General features: G+C 43.3%; 1 protein-coding gene across 1 annotated transcript in view; it reads right to left on the bottom strand.

Moving 5' to 3' along the window:
- Positions 1-22,781, bottom strand: part of supt5h (SPT5 homolog, DSIF elongation factor subunit) — a 43,789-nt gene that overhangs the window by 9,449 nt on the left and 11,559 nt on the right. Inside the window, exons 7-18 of the mRNA XM_083637060.1 lie at positions 20,847-20,915; positions 18,914-18,979; positions 18,784-18,814; positions 14,697-14,765; positions 13,620-13,871; positions 11,593-11,682; positions 11,277-11,347; positions 5,182-5,287; positions 3,960-4,050; positions 3,046-3,182; positions 1,095-1,250; positions 457-603 (exon numbers count right to left, since the gene is read on the bottom strand). Of these exons, the coding sequence (XP_083493186.1) occupies positions 457-603; positions 1,095-1,250; positions 3,046-3,182; positions 3,960-4,050; positions 5,182-5,287; positions 11,277-11,347; positions 11,593-11,682; positions 13,620-13,871; positions 14,697-14,765; positions 18,784-18,814; positions 18,914-18,979; positions 20,847-20,915 (1,285 nt within the window). The remainder of the gene's footprint in view (positions 1-456; positions 604-1,094; positions 1,251-3,045; positions 3,183-3,959; positions 4,051-5,181; positions 5,288-11,276; positions 11,348-11,592; positions 11,683-13,619; positions 13,872-14,696; positions 14,766-18,783; positions 18,815-18,913; positions 18,980-20,846; positions 20,916-22,781) is intronic.

Consider the following 22,781-nt stretch of genomic DNA (forward strand, 5'->3'; position numbering starts at 1 on the left):
ATGAATCATCCATAATCTTGAAATCATATAATATCTATAGGCTACGTCGCTAGGCTGCTACACAACAAACTGAGTGAACTTTGAGCCGGATGTGCTTTTCTTCTTCTTCTGTTACCAAACAGAAGCGCATCTGTTTGGTAACAGAAGAAGAGAAGCACAGAAGAAGAAACCCTGTCACAGTGTATTACCTGGAATGTCTCTCTCTCCCTCTCTCTCTCTCCAGTCTCCACCCTGTCACAGTGTATTACCTGGAATGTCTCTCTCTCTCTCTCTCTCTCTCTCCAGTCTCCACCCTGTCACAGTGTATTACCTGGAATGTCTCTCTCTCGCCAGTCTCCACCCTGTCACAGTGTATTACCTGGAATGTCTCTCTCTCTCCAGTCTCCACCCTGTCACAGTGTATTACCTGGAATGTCTCTCTCTCTCTCCAGTCTCCACCCTGTCACAGTGTATTACCTGGAATGTCTCTCTCTCCAGTCGGACTATGACTCCGACAGTCTGTGGGTCGAGCTGGACCAGCTCCCCCCACTCGTGCTGTCCTCCAGAGTCCACACCCGACGCCGTCTCCGAGCACAGCTGCAGGTCCCGGGGTAACACCTTCAACTGCACACACAGACACACACACACAGACAGACACACACACACACAGACACACACACACACACACACACACACACACACACACACACGGGGTGAGACGTGTGGAGTGCAAACACAAAGTAGGGGCGGGACAAAATATCGACATATTGTGATACTTCCTCCTGCGATACTTTATTGATAACACTAGCACCATATCGTGATGTTGTGACTCGTGTACTCAGCACGCGATGAAATAATAATAATAATGCAAAGTTTCTGGAAACGGTCACTTTCAAAGTAAATTCACACACCTAGAACTAACAAAGATGAACCAAACGAACCAAGAGTAACTACAGTTACTTCCTCGTTTGCCATGAGGCACATGCGCTGTACTGGTGATGACTGCACACAGCGCAGTCATCAAAGACTCAGCCACTTCACATTGATGTCATTGGAAAGTGAAATTGTTAGGGCCCCTGTGGACTTTGGCAACACATAAATGCAGGAGGAAGTACCTCGTGCATGGTGAGGTCGGAGAAGAGGATGACGAAGTTCTCCTCCACGCGGACGATGAGGCCGGTGTCGCCCTCGTAGCGCCCGGCGATCACCTTCACGTGGTCGCCCATCCGAAAATACTTCCTCAACTCGTGAGCCGGGAACTCCAGGGGGTCCTACACAAACACACACGCACACAGGTAAGGCGCACGCGCGCACACACACAGAATCATAAGAGGCAGATTAACCCATTGATACCTGATGCAGCATTTGTGTGTGTATCCCTTTAAGACTTTAAGACGGTCTTAAAGGGATACGCACACAAATGAGGGATATACACGCAAATGCTGCATCAGGTATCAATGGGTTAAGAATGAAGTTGAGTTCGACCCTAACTCAACCTCTAACTGTTGTTAGATTGAGTTGGATCAGGTAAAGAGAGGGAGTGTGTGTATTTGGAGCTTCTATGTAGGCACGTCCACGTGTAGGTAGTGTCCTGATTCTTGTTGGGATCACTGATCTAACTCATATGGACAAAGCCATCAACTCTTTTTTGGACTGATTCTTGTTGGGATCACTGATCTAACTCATATGGACAAAGCCATCAACTCTTTTTTGGGCTGATTCTTGTTGGGATCACTGATCTAACTCATATGGACAAAGCCATCAACTCTTTTTTGGGCTGATTCTTGTTGGGATCACTGATCTAACTCATATGGACAAAGCCATCAACTCTTTTTTGGACTGATTCTTGTTGGGATCACTGATCTAACTCATATGGACAAAGCCATCAACTCTTTTTTGGGCTGATTCTTGTTGGGATCACTGATCTAACTCATATGGACAAAGCCATCAACTCTTTTTTGGACTGATTCTTGTTGGGATCACTGATCTAACTCATATGGACAAAGCCATCAACTCTTTTTTGGACTGATTCTTGTTGGGATCACTGATCTAACTCATATGGACAAAGCCATCAACTCTTTTTTGGACTGATTCTTGTTGGGATCACTGATCTAACTCATATGGACAAAGCCATCAACTCTTTTTTGGACTGATTCTTGTTGGGATCACTGATCTAACTCATATGGACAAAGCCATCAACTCTTTTTTGGAGTGATTCTTGTTGGGATCACTGATCTAACTCATATGGACAAAGCCATCAACTCTTTTTTGGACTGATTCTTGTTGGGATCACTGATCTAACTCATATGGACAAAGCCAGCAACTCTTTTTTGGACACGTTTTGCAGCAAAAGTGTTGTCCGTCACCATCTTGGGGTCCTTGCATAGCTCACGGGAGATGGGGCGTTTCCCAGAGCCGTAGCTCCGCCTGCTATTGGTCCGTGATCGGCAAGCTGCGCGCTCACTGGACAGGCCACCTGTCAATCACCCCCTTTTAGATCCTCTATTTTACTCCAAACGGGCGAGTTATATAAGAAAGTTGTTATAAAAAGGTGAAGTCAGCTATATAGACCAAAACCATGTTTGGGTCCAGGCTGTAAAGATGCAAAAATCACTGTTACAAAGTGGGGCATTTTAACATGGGGGTGAACGGGAACGACGGGACTTCTGAGTCCTGCCTCAAGTGGCCATTCGAGGAACTACAGCTTTCAGGAGTACTTCCGCGTCCTCATGGGAAAACGTGAGAGAGAAAAAAAAGAGCTTGCCCACTGGTTGGGATGGAGGGCAAGGGGGAAGTGGTCACCTGGTCGGGTTATATAGCCTTCCAAACCGAGACACACCCCAAAGTGAGTGTTATGAGAAATCTCCCACAATGCCTTCAGAATCATTGGTATCGGCAAGATGGTGGCTAACACTAAAAGAAAACGTTCAAATGTAAGTATTTTCTTCATTAATAAAGATTTAAAAGTGACGATAACAAATTTATTATCTTAGTTTCACATCATTTCAATGTATTATAGACCTTTTGTACTCTGTTGTTTGTGTGTGTGTGTGTGTGTGTGTGTACCTTGAGGTCTTCATGTTTGGGCATGATGGTGATCTTGTTGCCGTCCACGCTGAGGATTTTGCCCTGCAGGTTGATCAACTCGCCCTCACACACTTCCACGTTGTCACCAGCCTGCAGGTTGTGTTCACGCTCCTTACCTGCACACACACACACACACACACACACACACACACACACACACGATGTGATCATTGTAATCCACCTTCAGCTTCACTTGCTGTATAAGAGCAAGACATTATTAAACTAGAATATCTAAATTTCCTAAACGGAAATGTAATTGTGCTTGCTGTCCTCGCCACGCCCCCTTGCAATGCCACTGCCCATGCAGCCCCAATCAGCATAGAGAGCCCCAGGAATGAGTCCAGAAAAGATCGATGCTAACACTTCCGGGTTCTTCACTGTTTTCGCCTATGGGATTTTTGAATGGGCTTTTGGCGCGATGCTTCAAATAAGGTCTCTGGGCAACGCAAGCTTAATCAAACGCGAACCAGTGTTCCGCAGGATAATCTTCACACATGAGGACCACTTTTTATGAGTGCTAGGGTGTTTCCGGCTGGTCGCTAGGGTGGTTGTAGATGGTTGCCAGTGATGACATCACAGGCATCAACTGAACTCAAATCAGCTCTCAATAACTGTCAAACTAAATGAATGACTGCAAAACATTTGGGATGTGTGAGATCATGTCCAAAATAAATCAGCATTGTTTTTGGTGAAGTGTCCCTTTAAGCCTACCCTTTACCTCCAACACACACACACACACACACACACACACACACACACACACACCATCCTTTTTGGATTACTTTGTGTTCTACTGCAGTTTTAATTCACACCATTTGGCCCGTCTGAATATATGAAAACTGATCTATTGTTGTTATGATTCCACTTCCACAAAATCATCCGGAAATCAGTACCTGACTCGGTGACCACCTCCAGGTCTATTCCTTCTGGCTGATCTTCAAACTTCTCCAGCTCTGACAGAGTGGGCTTCACTCCGTCTGTGATCTGTCAGTGATCAATCAATAACCAATTCATTTAGTCAAGTCAACAATCAATACAGACACCGCATCAGCCTCACTTCCTCTGAGACACAGACAGGCAGCGAGACAGACGGATGCATTCCACTGTACGTGAACGGGAGTTGGGCGCACAAAACAAAACACACATGGCTAACCACTCGAAAAATTAGGGACTAATCTGATGTTCCTCTAGGATCCAAAAGGGGGCCAGTAGGCATTGTAGGGTTCCTCACTAGAGAAATCATCTCTAGGGTTCCTTCAAGAACCCCCCTACTGCCACTGTCAGGACCTATAAATGTGGTTAGGAAGGAACTCAATAAACACTCCTTTGCTTTGAGTTTAACCAAAGGGGATGCAGAAGAGTTGAAGTCTAGGATTGAACAGACCTCAACTCAAGTTAAAACATAAAAATAATCACATGACAACAGCAATTTGTCAGAGGCTCCGCCTCCTGGAAGAACCATCAGGGTTCACACGTTGTTACTGAAGAGGGTCATCAGGGCACCTTCATGAATTCCCCTAAGCAATCAAATGGCTGTAGCAGGGTCAGTTTTAAAGCTACGGTGGAGATCCTGGTATCAGAAGAAACTAGAAGACCTAAGGCATCCTTTACTATTTCAAAGGGGTCCCTTGACCTCTCAGCTCAATTGATGAAAATTGGTTCAAGGGGTACCCACGAGTCTCCCCTTTACAGATATAGCATTTTCACAGCCTGGCATTAAATAGCTTGTGGATTGATTTCTTCTGTTGTTGCTCATCACATTTTGTCTCAACAAATGTGTTATGCATGCAAATACTTATGAATAAGGGGGGGAGAAAATGTTGACAATCTGGCTTTGGGTATTTTGCCTAAATCTTTGTATGCTGATGGATTATTAATTTCCCTTATGCCCAAATGCACATGCTCTGTTAATGAAATAATACAGGAATATACATCATCTTAGTCTCAGATCAGAGTTGTGATTAAGGGTTGGGTGGCCCCCGGAATTTTCAGATTTCAAAGTGCATTCTTAAGTTTGGGAACCCCTGCCCTAAGGTTTCAGTCTGAAGAACCCCCACAAAGGTTCTTGAGAAAGCCTTTAGTTTAGTGGTGTCTGAAGGTCAACTTGGTCCTCACCACAGCAGACATGGCGAAGCTCTTAAACAGGAAGCCTTTGCGGCTGTAGCGGTTTCCCTCAAAGATCATGAAGTCTCCATCATGGCTGACCTCGCCTCCCAGAGACCTGTCAATCAAACAGTCAATTAGCGACCCATCTGTCAATCAAATACATTAAAAGCTTCAATCTGTCATTTCCACATTTCACAGTTTTGATTTAAAAATTCCAAACTTTTTCAAGACTTGAATTTCTCGACTAGGTTTAAATATTTTGCGCTCATTAGGATTTATGCTGATAGTCATGTTAACCCCAGCGCTATTCAGGGTTCCCACACATGTTCTTGGATAAAATTTAAAAACTTTTCCATGACATTTCAAGGATCCATTAAAACTAAAGTAACTAAACGTTACATCGTTTTTTTGGGTCTGTTTGTCTGTCCTGTTTTGAAAATGTAAGGAGTAGAAAGTACGGATATCTATGTTAAAATGTATGGAGTAAAAGTAAAAAGTTGTCAGAAAAATAAATACTCAGTAAAGTTACAGATACCTGAAAATCCTACTTAACACGTTCACTGCCGTCGACGAGATATCTCGTCAAAAAAAATCCAAAGGTTGACTGCCGTCGACGAGTTATCTCGTCAAAAAAAAAAAAAAAAAAAATTGACGGTGGGACGTGGATCAAACCCTTTTACATCTCCTATAAAAAATATGGGAGCCACCGAACGTGTACAACCCATTCCACCGACCCACTAAGTGGCGACAGTGCTCTCCAGACTAGAGGAAGCCGAGCCAAAACTGCAGGGAAAAGCGTGAGGAAACCATTCTCATACTGTAGAATGGTTTGGCGAAAACGCTTTCGCGCTGGCGCACAACGGTGGCGCACAACGGTGGCGCACAACGGTGGGGGGTTCCAAAAATAGACTGGGTGCAACACACTTTGAAACACGCAGCATAAAGCGAATCGCACAAAGCTTCATCCCAGCTCTCAACCGAAACCCCAAGAAACGAACGAGCCCCATCCAGGCTCGCCCGACGAGGGGCCGCCAGGCAGCAGAAACTCGCTTGTGACACACCCGCTGCAGAGCCACGGAGGGAGGAGGAGAACACCCATGGAGGGAGGAGTTTGAAGGAGAGGGGGGTGGGGGTGCTGTTATGGAGGAAATTACTGTTCAGAACTATTGTTTAGATGTCTGATGTCTTACTGATGCCAAAAATAAATGGTTAAAGTGACTGTTCTGCCTGTTCTATCGAATTTCACAAAAATGTAATTATCTCAGCTTTCATTCTCAGACGCTGAAACCATGCTGTATTCAACTGCTAATGCCTACATAACTACTAACTCTACAAACTAACTCTTAGACACAGAAAGCACACATTCTATTAGTTATTTTGAGATATTTTGTGTTCACAAAGTCCTAGCAGAAAATAATCCTCGGCTCTTGAAAGATGAGCCAGAATCCTCAAAAAAACCCTTGGCAGAAGCTACCTACAGTAAAAAAAAAAAACTGCAGTGAATGTGTTAAGTATAGTAGGGAAGTATTTGTACTTGGTTACTTCTCATCTCTGTCTGGTACTCACAGTTACATGCTTTACTACAGGATCATTTTACTTCATTTACATTGAGATTTTTTTAGAACATTTTTTTGACTGGTGTCCAGGTTGTGCATACTCCTTATTGGGTTGGTTCTTTATCAATACTCTTATTGGTTCTTTTTCATTACTAAATAATTGCTTTTTAAAAATATATTATTTAAAAAAAGAATAAATTCAGAACATTATTAGAATGTATTTTATATTTTAAATATAATAATAAATGTTTCTAGAGCAGCAACAGTAATGTAATAGAGCACCTGCAGAATGAGTCCAGAAGAAGCATGTTGATCTTCAGCGGAGAAGTCAATGGGGTTTAGAATGGGGATTTCACTTCAATGCATAATAGTCCAGGCAAAGTAGCGTTTTACGACAAACTAATTGTAAAATAATTTTTTGCAGCTTAGATCATTTCTATGAGGTGTCCAGAACAACATACTAAAAGTCCTAAGAAATCCTAGTTGAGGAAATATGTTTAATTCTCATCAATCCAAGATGTGTGCCAGTAAGGCCAGACAACAATACACCCCAATGGGGCTATTTTTTTCCTTTACTCCTATCAAATAAAACTTTATGCAATGAAAGTATCCATGAAAAGTAAAATTTTTTGTATTAAAAGTTTCTTTGAAAATTAATTTGAATATGCAAATGAGCTATACACTAATCGAATATAGGCTACCCAAAATATACCCGCATAGGAGTAAAGGAAAAAATGAAGCCTATGACAATCAAACCTCACACAGTGAAAGTATACATGAAAAGGAACTTTTTTTTTGTTTTTACAAGTTTCTTGGAAAAATCTATTTTAAATATGCAAATGAGCTCAACACTAGGCCTAATTGACTTGTCCAATAAGCCATAAAGTCACAAGTAAAACAGGGGCCAAATAACTAACACATTCATGTCTATTCAGTAAGTAAACCATGCATAAACAAGATAAATTTGAAGTCACTTGCCACACTTACCTGGGTTACTTGCCACAAAAATACTTATATTGACCTTAAGAATTGATTGCACAATCTTGCCTCCAGTTGCTTTCTAAATTATTATTTTTTATTTGCGAACAAGCCTAACCTAATGACATGACAGAAAGTCAGAATAGCCATTTTAGTCATTAGTAACGTGGTGAGATTACATTTTGGGCTGGTAGATTTACAAATAATTGGTATTGTTGGTAAGATTACGAGATAACAGGCAGAAGTCATTCTTACCAACTAAACGATTCACTCTCACACAGAAGACAGATGAAAAACCAGATAGACACACTTTCCAGACATTCCAGCTCTTTAAATAATTTTGCCAGACACCAAAACTGCTTGTGTTTTTGTAGTAAGCAAGTATTTCAGACCAGGCGGGCCACACATCAGACTTCCACCGTTTGTAAAGTAGCTTTGCAGTGTTATGAGAAGCTAGCAACAGCAATATCTAGGCTAGAAACCCAATCGGAACATTTTAAGTTACCAACTCCTTTCTTTCCCCCCCCCCACAATTTTTTTATCCCATTTTATCCCCCATTAGTGCTCACTTGATTTCTCAATCCTGGTTGCTACTCCATCCTCTGCCGATCTGGGGAGAGCCGAGACTGGCTCCATGCTTCCTCCGAGACATGGGCAGTCAGTCAGCCGCTTCTTTTCACCTGCCAGAGGAAGCTTTACCGGTAGGACATAGCACGTGGGAGGTTCACGCTATTCCAACCAGTTCCCCTCCCTCTGAACAGGCGCCCTTAACGACCAGAGGAGGAACCACATTAGCAACCAGGATATTGCATGTTTTTGTGAAGGGGGTTCCTATATGAAGGAAACCCCCGGGAGGCACAGGGAGAACATGCAAACTCCACACAGAAAGGCCCTTTTGACGACCCCACCCGGGGCGGTGGGCACTCGAGGACATGCGGACGGGCACGCATTCCTTCAGCGTTCACATCGTCCCAGGTGGGAATCGAACCCACGACCTTCGAGCTGTGAGGCGATAGTGCTTACCACTGCACCACCGTACCTCCCACCAACTCCTTTCTTTCCTTTAGACATTTCTATCTGGTTAGGCTTGTTCGCAAATAAAAAATAATAATTTAGAAAGCAACTGGAGGCAAGATTGTGCAATCAGTTCTTAAGGTCAATATAAGTCTTTTTGTGGCAAGTGACCCAGGTAAGTGTGGCAAGTGACTTCAAATGTATCTTGTTTATGCCTAGGTTAACTTAGTGAATAGACATGAATGTGTTAATTATTTGACCCCTGTTTTACTTGTGACTTTATGGCTTATTGGACAAGTCAATTAGGCCTAGTGTTGAGCTCATTTGCATATTTAAAATAGATTTTTCCAAGAAACTTGTAAAACAAAAAAGTTCCTTTTCATGTATACTTTCACTGTGTGAGGTTTGATTGTGATAGGCTTCATTTTTTCCTTTACTCCTATGCGGGTATATTTTGGGTAGCCTATATTCGATTAGTATGCTCATTTGCATATTCAAATTCATTTTCAAAGAAACTTGTAATACAAAAAATGTTACTTTTCATGGATGCTTTCATTGTATAAAGTTTTATTTTGATAGGAGTAAAGGAAAAAAATAGACCCATTGGGGTGTATTGTTGTCTGGCCTTACTGGCACACATCTTGGATTGATGAGAATTACCGTAAACATATTTCCTCAACTAGGATTTCTTAGGACTTTTAGTATGTTGTTCTGGACACCTCATAGAAATGATCTAAGCTGCAAAAAATTATTTTACAATTAGTTTGTTTTTTGGTTCCAAAATGAGTTACTTTGCCTGGACTATAAAATAAGGTCTGTGGTTAACAAAAGTTTATGGGAGTGGTGATTTGTGTTCAGCGGGACATTCACAAACGTGAAACACTTTTATGACTTTTTTTTTAAAATGTGATTGATTTTCAGAAAACGCTTCCAAAGTCATAAAAGTAATTTTTTCCAAGATAAAAAACATTCTACACAAGTCTAAAGCACACAGAGGCCATTAAAGTTGTATTTTGAAATCTGATATTGGAATGGAGCTATGTATTAAAGTCCCTGGAAACCAAAATCCACAAAAACGTTCTAACTATGTTATTTAGGGTCTTATGTTAGTAATTTTGTGCCTCCGAAATTATTATACATTACTTTCAACCCAAAGCCTTAAAATCGCCACTTTTCTACAAGATTCTACAAAGTACTTCCTCATTGAAGACAGCAGTGCGTGAGGTGCTAAAACGCAGGAGCTTATGACGTCATAAGCTCTATATAACCTTTGTACACGCGCGCAATCCGCACCCACCTATGGCAAGTCCGTTCTTTGCCCCCAGTGACAGGCTCCCTCGCTGTCCGTCTCCCTCTCACTCTGTGTGCCGTCTGCCAAGCGCTATGCTTGTGAGATTAGCAAGGTGTCGGGCATGCGCTCCCCTCTCTCTCTCTCTCTCTCTCTCTCTCTCTCTCTCTCTCTCTCTCTCTCTCTCTCTCTCTCTCTCTCTCTCTCTCTCTCTCTCTCTCTCTCTCTCTCTCTCTCTCTCTCTCTCTCTCTCTCTCTCTCTCTCTCGAACGGACAGAGATCTCTTCCTCTCGGAGCAACGCGCGAACACACACACGGTGTGTGCACTCATCTCTCTTTCTTTCTTTCTCCATTTCCCTCCCCCCCTCTCTCTCGCGCTCTCCGAGAGACAGAAATTTCCCTGCTGTAGATGGGACACGCCCACACATTCCGCGGGAGAAAGTACACTCTAAAAAATAATGAAATCTCATGAGTTTTGCCATGGCTGTCAAACCTAAATTTATATACTTTGCGACGTTCATCATCGTTCAAATTTGGCTGGTGGCTTATTAACATAGGGTCCTGTGATGTGATTAACTCAAAATGCTAAATAATAAAGAAATATTTTTGGTTTCCAGGGACTTTAACTATCTTTGCTTCACTTAATTTTCGACACATCGATGCACGTTTATGCAAATCGATGCAATTACCTAGTCGATGACGTCGACACGTCGGGACAGCCCTAATTGTGGGCATACAATCAATTGTTTTTAAAGTCACAGACTTTGAAATGTATGGCTCTAGTGAACTTTAGAACCACTCAAATTATTGTTAAGGCCAGAAATAACACATTGCCAGAGAGAGAAGTTACGAACTCGAACTCATCCTTGTTGGTTGGTTTTCTTTGATGATGACTGACTTATTTGTTTATGGTTTTGTCTTTACTGCGATTTTATATGTTTGATCTGTTTCAGATAAATAAAGATCAAATCAAATCAAATTAAATTATTCAAACCACATGTTCCCTCACATCTCCAAACTCTCCCAGAAATGGAACAATTGCATTTTTAGTGCTTCTCATGTGTAAGATTTGGTCATTTTCTAATTAATTACCAGAGATTGCTGGATTTCTAAATGCAGCTATCGCCAAGCTGTTATTTGATTTGCATTGTAGACATATGTGCAATTTTCTGCTCCCTAAAAAGCTGGGCCAGGGTTGGCTGTATATAGATTGTTTGTTTGTGTGTGTGTGTGTGTGTGTGTGTGTGTGCACGCGTGTGTGTGTGTACCTGATCTTCTCAGGATCAAACAGTCTCTGAGCAGGTCTCTTGAACTTCTTCCTCTTTGAAAACCAGTCTTTCTACAAGACAGACAGACAATGGTGGAGAGGATGAGGGTGTGTGTCGAAGTGTGTGTGTGTGTGTGTCTGTGTGTGTGTGTGTCCGTGTGTGTGTGTGTGTGTGTGTGTGTGTGTGTGTGTGTGTGTCTGTGTGTGTGTCCGTGTGTGTGTGTGTGTGTGTGTGTGTGTGTGTGTGTGTGTGTGTGTGTGTGTGTGTGTGTCCGTGTGTGTGTGTGTGTGTGTGTGTGTGTCCGTGTTATCCCCACCAGGCTCATCTTGGCCTTGATGCGGTCCAGGTCTATTCGAGGGATCATCTTCAGAGAGATGGTGTTTTGGCTGGGCTCCACGTAATCCACCTGAAGAACCACACAAACGTCACGGCTGGCGTTAAGAGACAAATTCCAGGAAGTTCAAATGAAAGCTGCGGTATCCAGCATGGCCTCTAGAGCAGTGGTTCCCAACCTTTTTTGTCTTATGTACCCCTTGAGCTGTTTTTCCATGCCAATAGTACCCCCCTCACTTATACGTGTTGATGATTACATACAAGTCAATCCATACAAAATGGGCTTGGCCTCTTTTTTCCTTTTGTCACCAGGCCGGCCTAAACCTGAATCTGGAGCGATAGCAACTGGACGTTTTTCAGCCATTTCAGTAACATAACAGTGTAACAGTTGACATTTGCTGGGGGGAACTAGTTGCGGTGCATTTTGGAAGTAAATTGGAATCCCCAATCTTTCCAAGTACCCCCTGCAAGCTGCTCAAGTACCCCTAGGGGTACACGTACCCCTGGTTGGGAATCACTGCTCTAGAGGGCCGCCGGAGACAGTGAACAATGGTTCAGTTTCATAATTCATAAATAATAATAATAATAATTAGGACTTATATAGCCCTTTTCTAAATACTCAAAGATGCTTAAACATCTTTGGGTGGACATGTGTAAAGTATCTCCACTTCTGTGAGGACAGTACAACAACACAACATGCAGATAATTACTAACAGGTTGCCTCCCACACAAGCTGTGTGGGAGAGAAAGACCGTGTGCATCAGAGGTGCAATGAATTATGGTCCCTCAGGGAACTTAAAAAAGAAGGATAAGACATCACCAGTGTCATGCATGAATGAACACGCTAAAAAAGCTCATATTTTGATGAACGGGTGAGCTGAGCGGATCCTTTTGCAACTAAGGCCCTGTTTCCACGGCAACGCTCCCCTGCATAACACAACAAACTTTTTTCTCTGCTTCCACCAGATTAAAGAAAACACATGACGTGATGTTGTTGACTGATGCCCTGTTCTGTAGGGGTGGGACAAAATATCGATACTCACGGTATCGCGATATTTCCACTTGCGATACGTTATCGATACACTGGCACCAAGTATCGATATGTTTATTTAAAAATTTTTTTTTTTTTTAATAAACAGGCTAAAATATTATGCTGTGTGTGGTAGTTGAAACATAGTTTCAAGTTGACGTTTATGTAGTTGAAACAAAAACATAAATACTGTAGGCTACATGAATGGAAATGTTTGATCATTAATATCTACTTTTAGAAATTATATAGGTAGGTAGGTTATATAGGTTTTCTTGTTTTAATAATAATAATAAAAAGACTTAATGTGTAACGTTTCCTCCGTGGTATCGAAAATGGTATGAGTGAGTGAGTGAACTCTGAGAGAGTTCATGTCAATTCTGCTAATAAATACATAATACCTGCTTCTTGCCTTTTAGGGGTATTTTTTTCTCTTCAGTTACACAGATATCGTGATGTATCGTAGGTTAAATTTCTTCCAATATATCGATTATCGCAGAATCGCTGTATCGTGATAATATCGTTATCGAGGGCCAAGTATCGTGACCATATCGTATCGTGAGTTACTCCACGATTCCCACCCCTACTGTTCTGTCATGTATCCTTATTGCAGTAAAGTAATCTAGCTCTATTTTGGACCAAACAGGAGCTTGAGTTGAGCTATATGCAGCTGCTGGGACAGAGCCATGATCTGTTTGGAGACCAATAACAAGGAAATCAAACACGCACATTTAGATTAAAATCGTCAGTCAACTGGCCCCAAAGTCTGCTCCCAATGCAAAAATGTTAACGCTGTGACGTGAGTGGTTGTCTTATCCTTCTTTTCTAGGGTCCTTGTGGTCACTAACACGCTTCCAGTGCCTCAGAGATAAAAAAAATAAAATAAATAAATCTTAAAATAAAACAAGACAAACTTAAGCTTGAATTCCAGCTTTGTGCATCATGGCAGGCAGAAGCAATCCAACACAAAGCAGTAGTCTCACCTGTGCGATGTCGTCCTTGTACAAGCCTCTCTTCAGACGCACCCAGGACTTGGGCTTGAGGTTGGTGACCTCCTTCACCACCTTCAGGACGTCCGTCATCTCCTTGATGGGAACCATCTGCTGGTTCCAGAAGCCCATCCTCAGGTTGCCCACGCCCTCGATGGCCGACTTGACGTGGGTCTGCTTGTAGGACTCCACGTAGATGTAGCCCTTCACGTGCTCCGGGGCCACCACCGACTTGATCTGGAGAGGCTGTGGGGGGGTGAAGTTTGGCTTAACAACACGTGGATTCTTATTATGGTGTTTCGAGTCGTTTTCCCGTCACTCTGTGCTCTTTTTGGAACTCTAAAGAAACATTCACTCCAGCTGTTTTGGGGGAAGGCTGGTACAGTCTGCAGTAACGACGTTTTACCACAAGGTGGAGCCAGTTATTTTGATTGGAAATCTGCAATAGCCAGAGCTGTGTATCAGAAATGACACTGGAAGTCACCAGCCAGCAGATAAACCATAAACCATAAATCTTAGCTCCACAAAGAAGGTTATGTTTTCAGTGGCTTTTGTTTGTGTGTTTGTCTGCTTGTTTGTTTGTCAGCAGGATTTTGGTGAAACTTGGTGGAAGGGTGTAGCATGGACCAAGGAAGAAGGAAGAAGGGTGCAGCATGGACCAAGGAAGAACCCCTTACATTTTGGAGCAGATCTGATCTGATACATGCGCTCTCCGAGTGCCCTCTTCTAGTTTCATGTTTTACTTTTTCTGTGACGTTTTGTATCATTCATTTATTGTGTAACCTCTGCTGCCATTTCTTGGCCGGGTCTCCCTTGGACATGAGATTTCGAATCTCAACGGGACTTCCTGGTTAAAAAAAAATAATAATAATAAAAATAAAAAAAATAAAAAAAATAAGGCTAAATAAAAATAAATAAAAAATGACCAGACTTCTCGACTGGAGTGATGCGATTAGACGCGAAACGTCGTCTGATATTCAGAAGCAACAGACCTCAGAATGCCTTCACTGGCCAATCAGAATTGAGAATTGAACAAAGTCGTGTAATAAAATAAAAACGTCTGCCTCTTACCGTGTCTGTGAACTGGTACGCAATGAACTTCCTCATCAGAGCAATGGCTGTCGCTCGCTCCTCTCCGATCTGGAAAGACAATGTTGTGGTTAGGATGTGTGTGTGAGTGTGTGTGTGTGTGTGTTAGGGGTGTCGCGGTACATGTATTTGTCCCGTGACGTCACGGTACGGGGCATCACGGTTCAGTACGTGAAGCGACACGACGAATACTTCAAATCCAGAAGGTGGTAGTAAAGCACCTAAACGCTGTTTGAACGCCATTGAATGTAATTGAATTAAACGCCACAGAAGAAGACACGCCAAAACAACACGAGGGCCATAGAAATCCGCGTTCACTGAATGGAACGTTTTGTGGAGAGGAAACATTACCGGGGGGGGGGGGGGGGGGGGGGGGGGGGGGGGGTCGCTCCAGAACAGACAGAACAAACCACAACAATATTGAAGCGTCCAGCTGCTCTCCCTTTACTGCGTTGTCAAAAAAGTGCAGAGCAGTATCCTAATGACTTTTATGACCCAGGCGATAAGGTGTTTTGCAAATTCTGTCAACATCAAGCCAACGAGGTAAGCTTGCTAATGTAACGTTACATAGCCGCGACAAAGTCCTTTATAGTTGCGCGTTGCGGCTAAACGTTACATAACACTGACAAAGCTGTTAACTTGTAAACAAGCAACTTACATCGCGTGGGATGACAAGCAAGATGCGGCGAGGAAGAGGGGATGACTCCTTGTCATGTTCCAATAATCCATTAGATGATCGAACGTAATAATTATGTTAAACAAAACTCGCATCCAATAACGTTAAGGCGCTGACAGGGTTCTTTCCCGTACTTACTGGGAAAGTGAAACCCACCCCGCTGTCTGTCAGACAGTGGGGGAGGGGTTGGGGGGAGTAGTAGGCTACTCCACACATGCGCTCTGTTTACAAACTTGTGTACAATAAAGATTTAAAGTGGGGGGAAATGCCTTTGCCCTGTCAAACAGCTGGAATAAAGACATCTGAGAGGGAGGCGCACCCCACACTTTGAAAATCACTGCTCTAGAGTAAAACCTTTTTGTGTGGATTGCCTAGAACCTAGTTCCTCATTGCGCGGCTCGCGAGACGCTGGCGGCTCTCGAAGCTTTAGTTGGCGGCTCTAAGATTTTTTTTTTTTTCCCCCCCCTGCTCTCCCCAAAATTTCAATAAACCTTTATGGCATATTATTACAATACAACAATACTGGTGTTGACAGTAATAGAAGGTGCCAAATCATTAAAAACAATAAGCATTTTGCTTTTAGGAGTATTGTGCCCACGTGCAGCGCTGTTCCAAAATGTGTGTCGTTGCCTGGGAAACGCACATCCCATAATACAACTGTTCGCAGCACATCCCATAATAGTATGATGATACTTGGGATGTGAACAGGTTAGCTAAAACTTTAGCGTCGCCAGCGACGGCCCCCACCGTTGCGGTCGGGGTACATTTCGAAATCCCTCCAGGCCTGAAAAAATTTCTAGGGGAAACTGGTATATGTGTGTGTGTGGAAAACAATAAAACACAAAAAAATGGTAGGCAGATGTGCTTGGTTGGGGTGGCTTTTGGTGTTTTGTGGTAAAAGTGGCTCTCCTATTGACTTTGTCCTGCCAGTGCGGCTCTCATCGAAGAAATAGTGAGGATCACTGGCCTAGAACTTATTAAATAGTGGACATTTATTCATTCCCACTTATTAGACACTATTTCTGATGGTAAAATGAGCGTAAAAAGCAAAACACAGAATTCAGAAAAATTCAAAGGGAAAAAAAACAGAATTTGGGATTTGTTGCTTATTTCCCCCCCGTTGTACCGTATTCGTACCGAACCGTGACCCCAAAACCGAGGTACGTACTGAACCGTGACACCCTTAGTAGGGTTGTGCGATGTCAGGAAATTATCCATCGTGATTATTCCACAGTGAACCATCGTGATCCACGATGGCATCGTCATTGGCGGGGGTGGGGGGAATAATTAATTATTTATTAAGTCGCTGCGGTGCGGTAATGCCATTCAGTGCAATGCGTTCATTACAACTGGACAGCTGAGCTCTTCACGGAGACCAGCGGGCTTCGATATGGTAATCTTTGTGCAAAAGACAAGAACTCCATGGGGAGAATAGTGAAGGTGGCTTCGAAAATAGCCGGAACCCAGTTCAGAAGCCTGGACCAGATCTGTAATAACCAGGTGCTGAAAAAAGCTGTGTCCATCCGATCAGATGATGCCCACCCTCTGAGGTTCCAATATGAGCTGCTTCCTTCCGGGCTCCGCCTTCGTGCCCCCATAGTTAAAGAGAACAGATACAGAAATTCCTTTGTGCCTGTCTCTATCAGAGCGTTGAACGCTGCTGGGGTACAATTGTAATGTCTCCCCATCTGCCGTTGCTGTCATTTTATTTATTTTATCCTTTTATTCTTTTATTTTTTATCTTTTATCTTTATTTATTCTTAGGGGTACAGTACAGTATATCTGTATTATATACTTTGTCTGCCCTTTGGTCTGGACCGTGGTTTTCCTTTGTGCGTTAATACAATGATACATTGTAGCTCTTTCTTGTGATATAAATGTGCTGCTGAGAGTGAAGGCAGTCACTCGCCACACTGCACTTTGCTACCATGCACTTTATATCTCTACTGTGCACTTTGATCATTGCTACTGTTGTCATTTGCACTTTAACTGTTGTGTTGCACTTTAAACTGCTGCTCTAGACTGTTTTTATAATGTCTTTTTGTCTTATCTGTTTTTATGTATGTACTTTGTACTACGCTTTTTGCAATCCAATTTGCCCTTTTGGGACACTTGAATCTTGATAGGCTACTATTAGCCTCTGTGCTAACAGCACAGAGCCAGGCTCTCACTACCAACAATTTGAACGGCGCAAATAACAAAACGTTAACGTTACAGGTCCTCACCAACAACGTGTGTGTGTGTTGAATTTAACTAGCTGGCAGTAAACTGACTGAATTACTGGCTGATATAACGTTAGATTCGCGTGGGCTTTGAACCTAATGAGAGCGATTTGACCAGAGGAGAGAGAAACACAGCTGCTGCTGCCTCAACGCGAGACTGATCAGTCATTCAGACTGATCGCGTTGAGGCTGCTGCTGTGAGCGACTTCTACTTTCACTTTGGAAACAGGCGAGTTAAATTCACAGTTGAAGACTTGTACTCACTTTGGGTTGAAAACAGGAAAGAACGTGAAGTTTCTTCTTTGTCTTAAAAGTTTTCGCAAACAAAAGAACTGACTTCTCATGCGCGGGGGACGCCCCGGCGACATTAAACAAGCGCACCCAGTGCAGAGAAGCACTAGAGCGGAGGAGGGGGAGGGGAGGCTTCTCTGAGTCTGAACTGGGGGCGCTCGTTTAATGCCGCCGGCGCGTCCCCCACGCGTCACGGTGAGTGGACTTGGTATTTTTTATTATTAAAACGTCACAAATTTATTTCGAACAGATAATTAATCACGATGATCCGATGTAGACGGCTCAGAGGTCGATGGGGGGTCGGCCAATCACGATGGTCGATGCCATCGTCCATCGTGCCAACCCTAGTGTGTGTGTATGTTCAGTTCAGTTCATAGGCCCTTTTCACAGCAACCGGCTTGAGGTGGTAAAGCAGGAAGTAAAGCAGCTGTAACCCATAACATTAATGAGTGCCTTGACACTGGAACGCCTACATGGAATGGAACCATGTAGGCATTGTACCACCATCATTAATGGTATTGGTTACACCATCTCAAAACGGTTGCTGTGAAATGGGTCTATAGCCCCTTATCGCACGAGCCTGTCACAAACGGCTTCAGAATGATCACAGTAAAGCTACATCTGCATATCATTTATCTACACACAACACATTGTATTAGATTACACAAACACAGCATATGTTTAGGAGCACCCGGAGGAAACCCACACAAACACAGGGGGAGAACATGCAACGTCCACACAGAAAGAACCGGGGTGGAGATTCGAACCCACGACCTTCTTGTTGTGAGGCGACAGTGCTAACCGCTGAGCCTCCGTGCCGTGCGTGTGTATTATTTGAGTGAAGCAAGATAATTGGAGGTAACAAGATGGCGGCACACACCTTACACTTGACTGTCCACAGATTAGGATCCCTAAAGACGACAAAGAAAGGTCAATCATGTGAACACTTTGTATTCGTCTGTATCTCTGCAGGCATCTGGATGCCGATTGGTGGATTGTGTTTCACGCACTTGACCCCAGGAAGCAGTTGCTGCTGGGTGATGTCATCAGACAGCTCCTCGGACCCTCCGGAGAAACTAGACGCAGCAGAGAAAGAAACACAAGAGAGTTGGTGATAGCGGACAGAGTATTATGAAACCTGCTTATGGTTTTACGATGCAGATCGAGGTGACAAAATTCACTAAAGTATCTTGATCTTACTTTCCACAAATACTCCTCTACTCATCTGTAAGACAGGAGTTTGGTGCCAAATGAGTTCTAAAAGCGAAAGAAGTAACGGATACCCAAACTGATTGGTGCCATAAAAGCTATGACCCCCCCATCCGCAAAAAAAAATATATATATATATGTATTAGGGGTGTCACGGTACATGTATTCGTCCCGTGAATTTACGGTACGACCCTCACGGTACCTCGTTTCACGGTACATGAAACGACACGACGAATACGTCAAATCCAGAAGCACCTAAACGCTGTTTGAACGGCATTGAATTGAATTGAATTAAACGCCACAGAAGAAGACACACCAAAACAACACAAGGGCCATAGAAATCCGCGTTCACAGAATGGGACGTTTTGTGGCGATAAGCTGTTTTGCAAATTCTGTCAACATCAAGCCAACGAGGTAAGCTTGCCAATGTAACGTTATGTAGCCGCGACAAAGTCCTTTATAGTTGCGCGTTGCGGCTAAACGTTACATAACACTGACAAGGCTGTTAACTTGTAAACAAGCAACATACATCGCGTGGGATGAGTGATGCGGTCAAGCAGACATCTGCGGATGCAGACAGGCAAGCTGCGGTGAGGAAGAGGCGATGACTCCTTGTCATGTTCCAATAATCCATTAGATGACCGAACGTAATCATATTATGCTAAACAAAACTCACATCCAATAACGTTAAGGCGCTGACAGGGTTCTTTCCCGTACTTACTGGGAAAGTGAAACCCACCGCGTTGTCTGTCAGACAGTGGGGGTATCTTTCAACAGGGGTAAAGAAGTTTTTCTTCTTCTGCCGTTTTATTCTTCTTCTGAACATGTAGGTATTTTGACGTTGACTAAAGAAACACTGCCGCCTAGTGGCCGCTTTTAGATAGGATTCCAAATTAGTGCTTACATCAAACGCAAATGCTACATAAAACAAATACAACAGGGGGAGGGGTTGGTGGGAGTATTAGGCTACTCCACACATGCGCTCTGTTTACAAACTTGTGTACAATAAAGATTTAAAGTGGGGGGAAATGCCTTTGCCCTGTCAAACAGCTGGAATACAGACATCTGAGAGGGAGGCGCACCCCACACTTTGAAAATCACTGCTCTAGAGTAAAACCTTTTTGTGTGGATTGCCTAGATCTTATTAAATAGTGGACATTTATTCATTCCCACATATTAGACACTATTTCTGATGGTAAAAATAGCGTAAAAAGCAGAATTCAGACATATTCAAAGGGAAAAAAACAGAATTTGGGATTTGTTGCTTTTTTTCCCCATTTTCGTACCATGCCGTATTCGTACCGAACCGTGACCCCAAAACCGAGGTACGTACCGAACCGTGACTTTTGTGTACCGTGACACCCCTATATATATATATATATATATATATATATATATATATATATATATATATATATATATATATATATATATATATATAAATATATATGCTCCTAACTTTTTCAACTTAGGAGCATATGTGCTCCTTGGGAAAATGGTAAACATCCAGCCCTGGAGGACATGGGAATGGGGACACACCCTCAGCGCCCACAGCGTCCCAGGTGGGAATCGAACCCAGGACCTTCTTGCTGTGAGGCGACAGCGCTATACCACTGTGCCCCCCTCTGTGACCCTCGTGTTGGTCGGTAGGGAATCTACCGTTGCATTACCCAGACGCACCTGTAGGTGTGAAGGAGCCTTTAGAGAGTGTGACAGGTGACATGAGATACTCACTGCTCCCCTCCTGCTGACTTGGCGTATTTCCTCATGTAGTATTCACCCAGCGCCTCTTCTCTGGAGTCTCTGTAACACACACACACACACACACACACACACAGTCAATCGAGGATACACAAAACAAGACACACAGGTACGACACACTTGCTGTGAGTGAGTAAGAGCAGTGTGTGGTGAACCAGATTAGCTGTTTCCATTCAAAATGTTTCAGCAAAATTCAAAACAAAAACACCACTTTATAAGCCAATAACTAATACTGGCCTTTTACTTGTTTGGATTTAAAAAAAAAAGTCAAAATAAAAATGCGCTTGTGATATTCTAATGTACAAACAGTCATACAACCACAACAGATACATGTTAGAAACAACATGTATGATTGTTCCAGGAACAGGGCCCGAAATTAACTTTTTGACCCACCGGCCAGTGGCGGGTAGATGGAAAAAATCTACCCGCCAAGCATATTTCTTACCGGCCAAAAAAAAAACGCATTTTTGTGTCACATATATCCATATACCGTAAATTCCGGACTATAAGCCGCGGCTTTTTTCCCGTTTTTTGGCCCCTGCGGCTTATATAACGGTGCGTCTTATCTATGGATTTTTTCAGAAAAAAAAAAAAAAAAAAAAAAAATCTCTCTTTTTTAGCACTCTTTCTAACTATAAATCCACTTCTGTTTTAATTTCCTCTCTTGCCCTCTTTTCACCACACCGCGGACACTGTGTGCACTGTAAAAATAAACAACGGTGGTGTTGTGTTATGTTGTTTTGTTGAAATGTTGTAATACGGTAAATGGGAGCTTCCTCAAACAGCCATCTCTTCCCGACAATCCCCTCTGTGCGTGACCACTTACATATGGTAATTACGGTAAGCAAACGGCCACTCGGGCAACAACTCCCTCCCCCGACTACCAGGAGAAAATCACAAACTTCGGCGAATTCACACAAAGGAAGATCAAGGAATATTCACAACAAGACGAGCACGCAGTAGAAGCAACACTCTCACTTACCATGGGGAAGGTACGCAGAAATTCACACGAGGCAGCTTTCAAGTTGAAAGCAGTCAATCTCGCATTAAAAGAGAGCAGCCGCCGATCAAACAGAGCAGCCGCGCGTAACCTGGGCAAAAGGGACTGTCCGTCCGGGGGAGAACTACTGAACAACTCCCTCCCGACTATCAGGAGAAAATCACAAACTTCGGCGAATTCACACAAAGGAAGATCACGGAATATTATAGGAGTGTGAAAACATCCACAATTACCAACGGGTTCCAAAACGCTGGACTGCTGCGGGATGAAGAGGATGACGCCACGGGGACTGCCCCCTAGTCCGATACCTCACGAGTCCGATACCTCACGAGTCCGACACCTCATGGTTTTGGGTTAGGGTCTGGGGGAGGTTAGGTTTAGGCGTGGGGGTGGGAGAGGTTAGGTTTTGGGTTAGGGTCTGGGGGATGTTAGGTTTAGGCGTGGGGGTGGGAGAGGTTAGGTTTTGGGTTAGGGTCTGGGGGAAGTTAGCCTCTTTTTTCGGACTCGTGAGGTGTCGGACTCGTGAGGTATCGGACTCGTGCCATGGCACCTGAAGGAGAGAGGAGAGTGGTTGACGAAGCCACCCTGAACCTGTTCGTTTCCGACACTGAAGATGAGGACTTTGGTGGTTTCAGTACGCAGGAAGAAGAGGAAGACGAGGATTAGTGACTTGACTTCTCTGGTTACAGGTTTGCTGCACATATACGGTAGCCTATTGTTGTGTGATTTTGTCTGGGGATTAGTGACCTGACTTTTGTTTTGTTTTGTTGAAATGTTAATAAATGGGAGCTTCCCCAAACAGCGATCTCTTTCCCGACATTCCTCTCTGTGCACGAACCCTTTCATATGGTAATTAAACATCAAAACACCCGCGGCTTATAGTCCGGTGCGGCTTATAGAAGAAAAAA

This window comes from Poromitra crassiceps (genome assembly GCF_964638095.1).
Source record: "Poromitra crassiceps genome assembly, chromosome: 5".
Classification (NCBI taxonomy): domain Eukaryota; kingdom Metazoa; phylum Chordata; class Actinopteri; order Beryciformes; family Melamphaidae; genus Poromitra; species Poromitra crassiceps.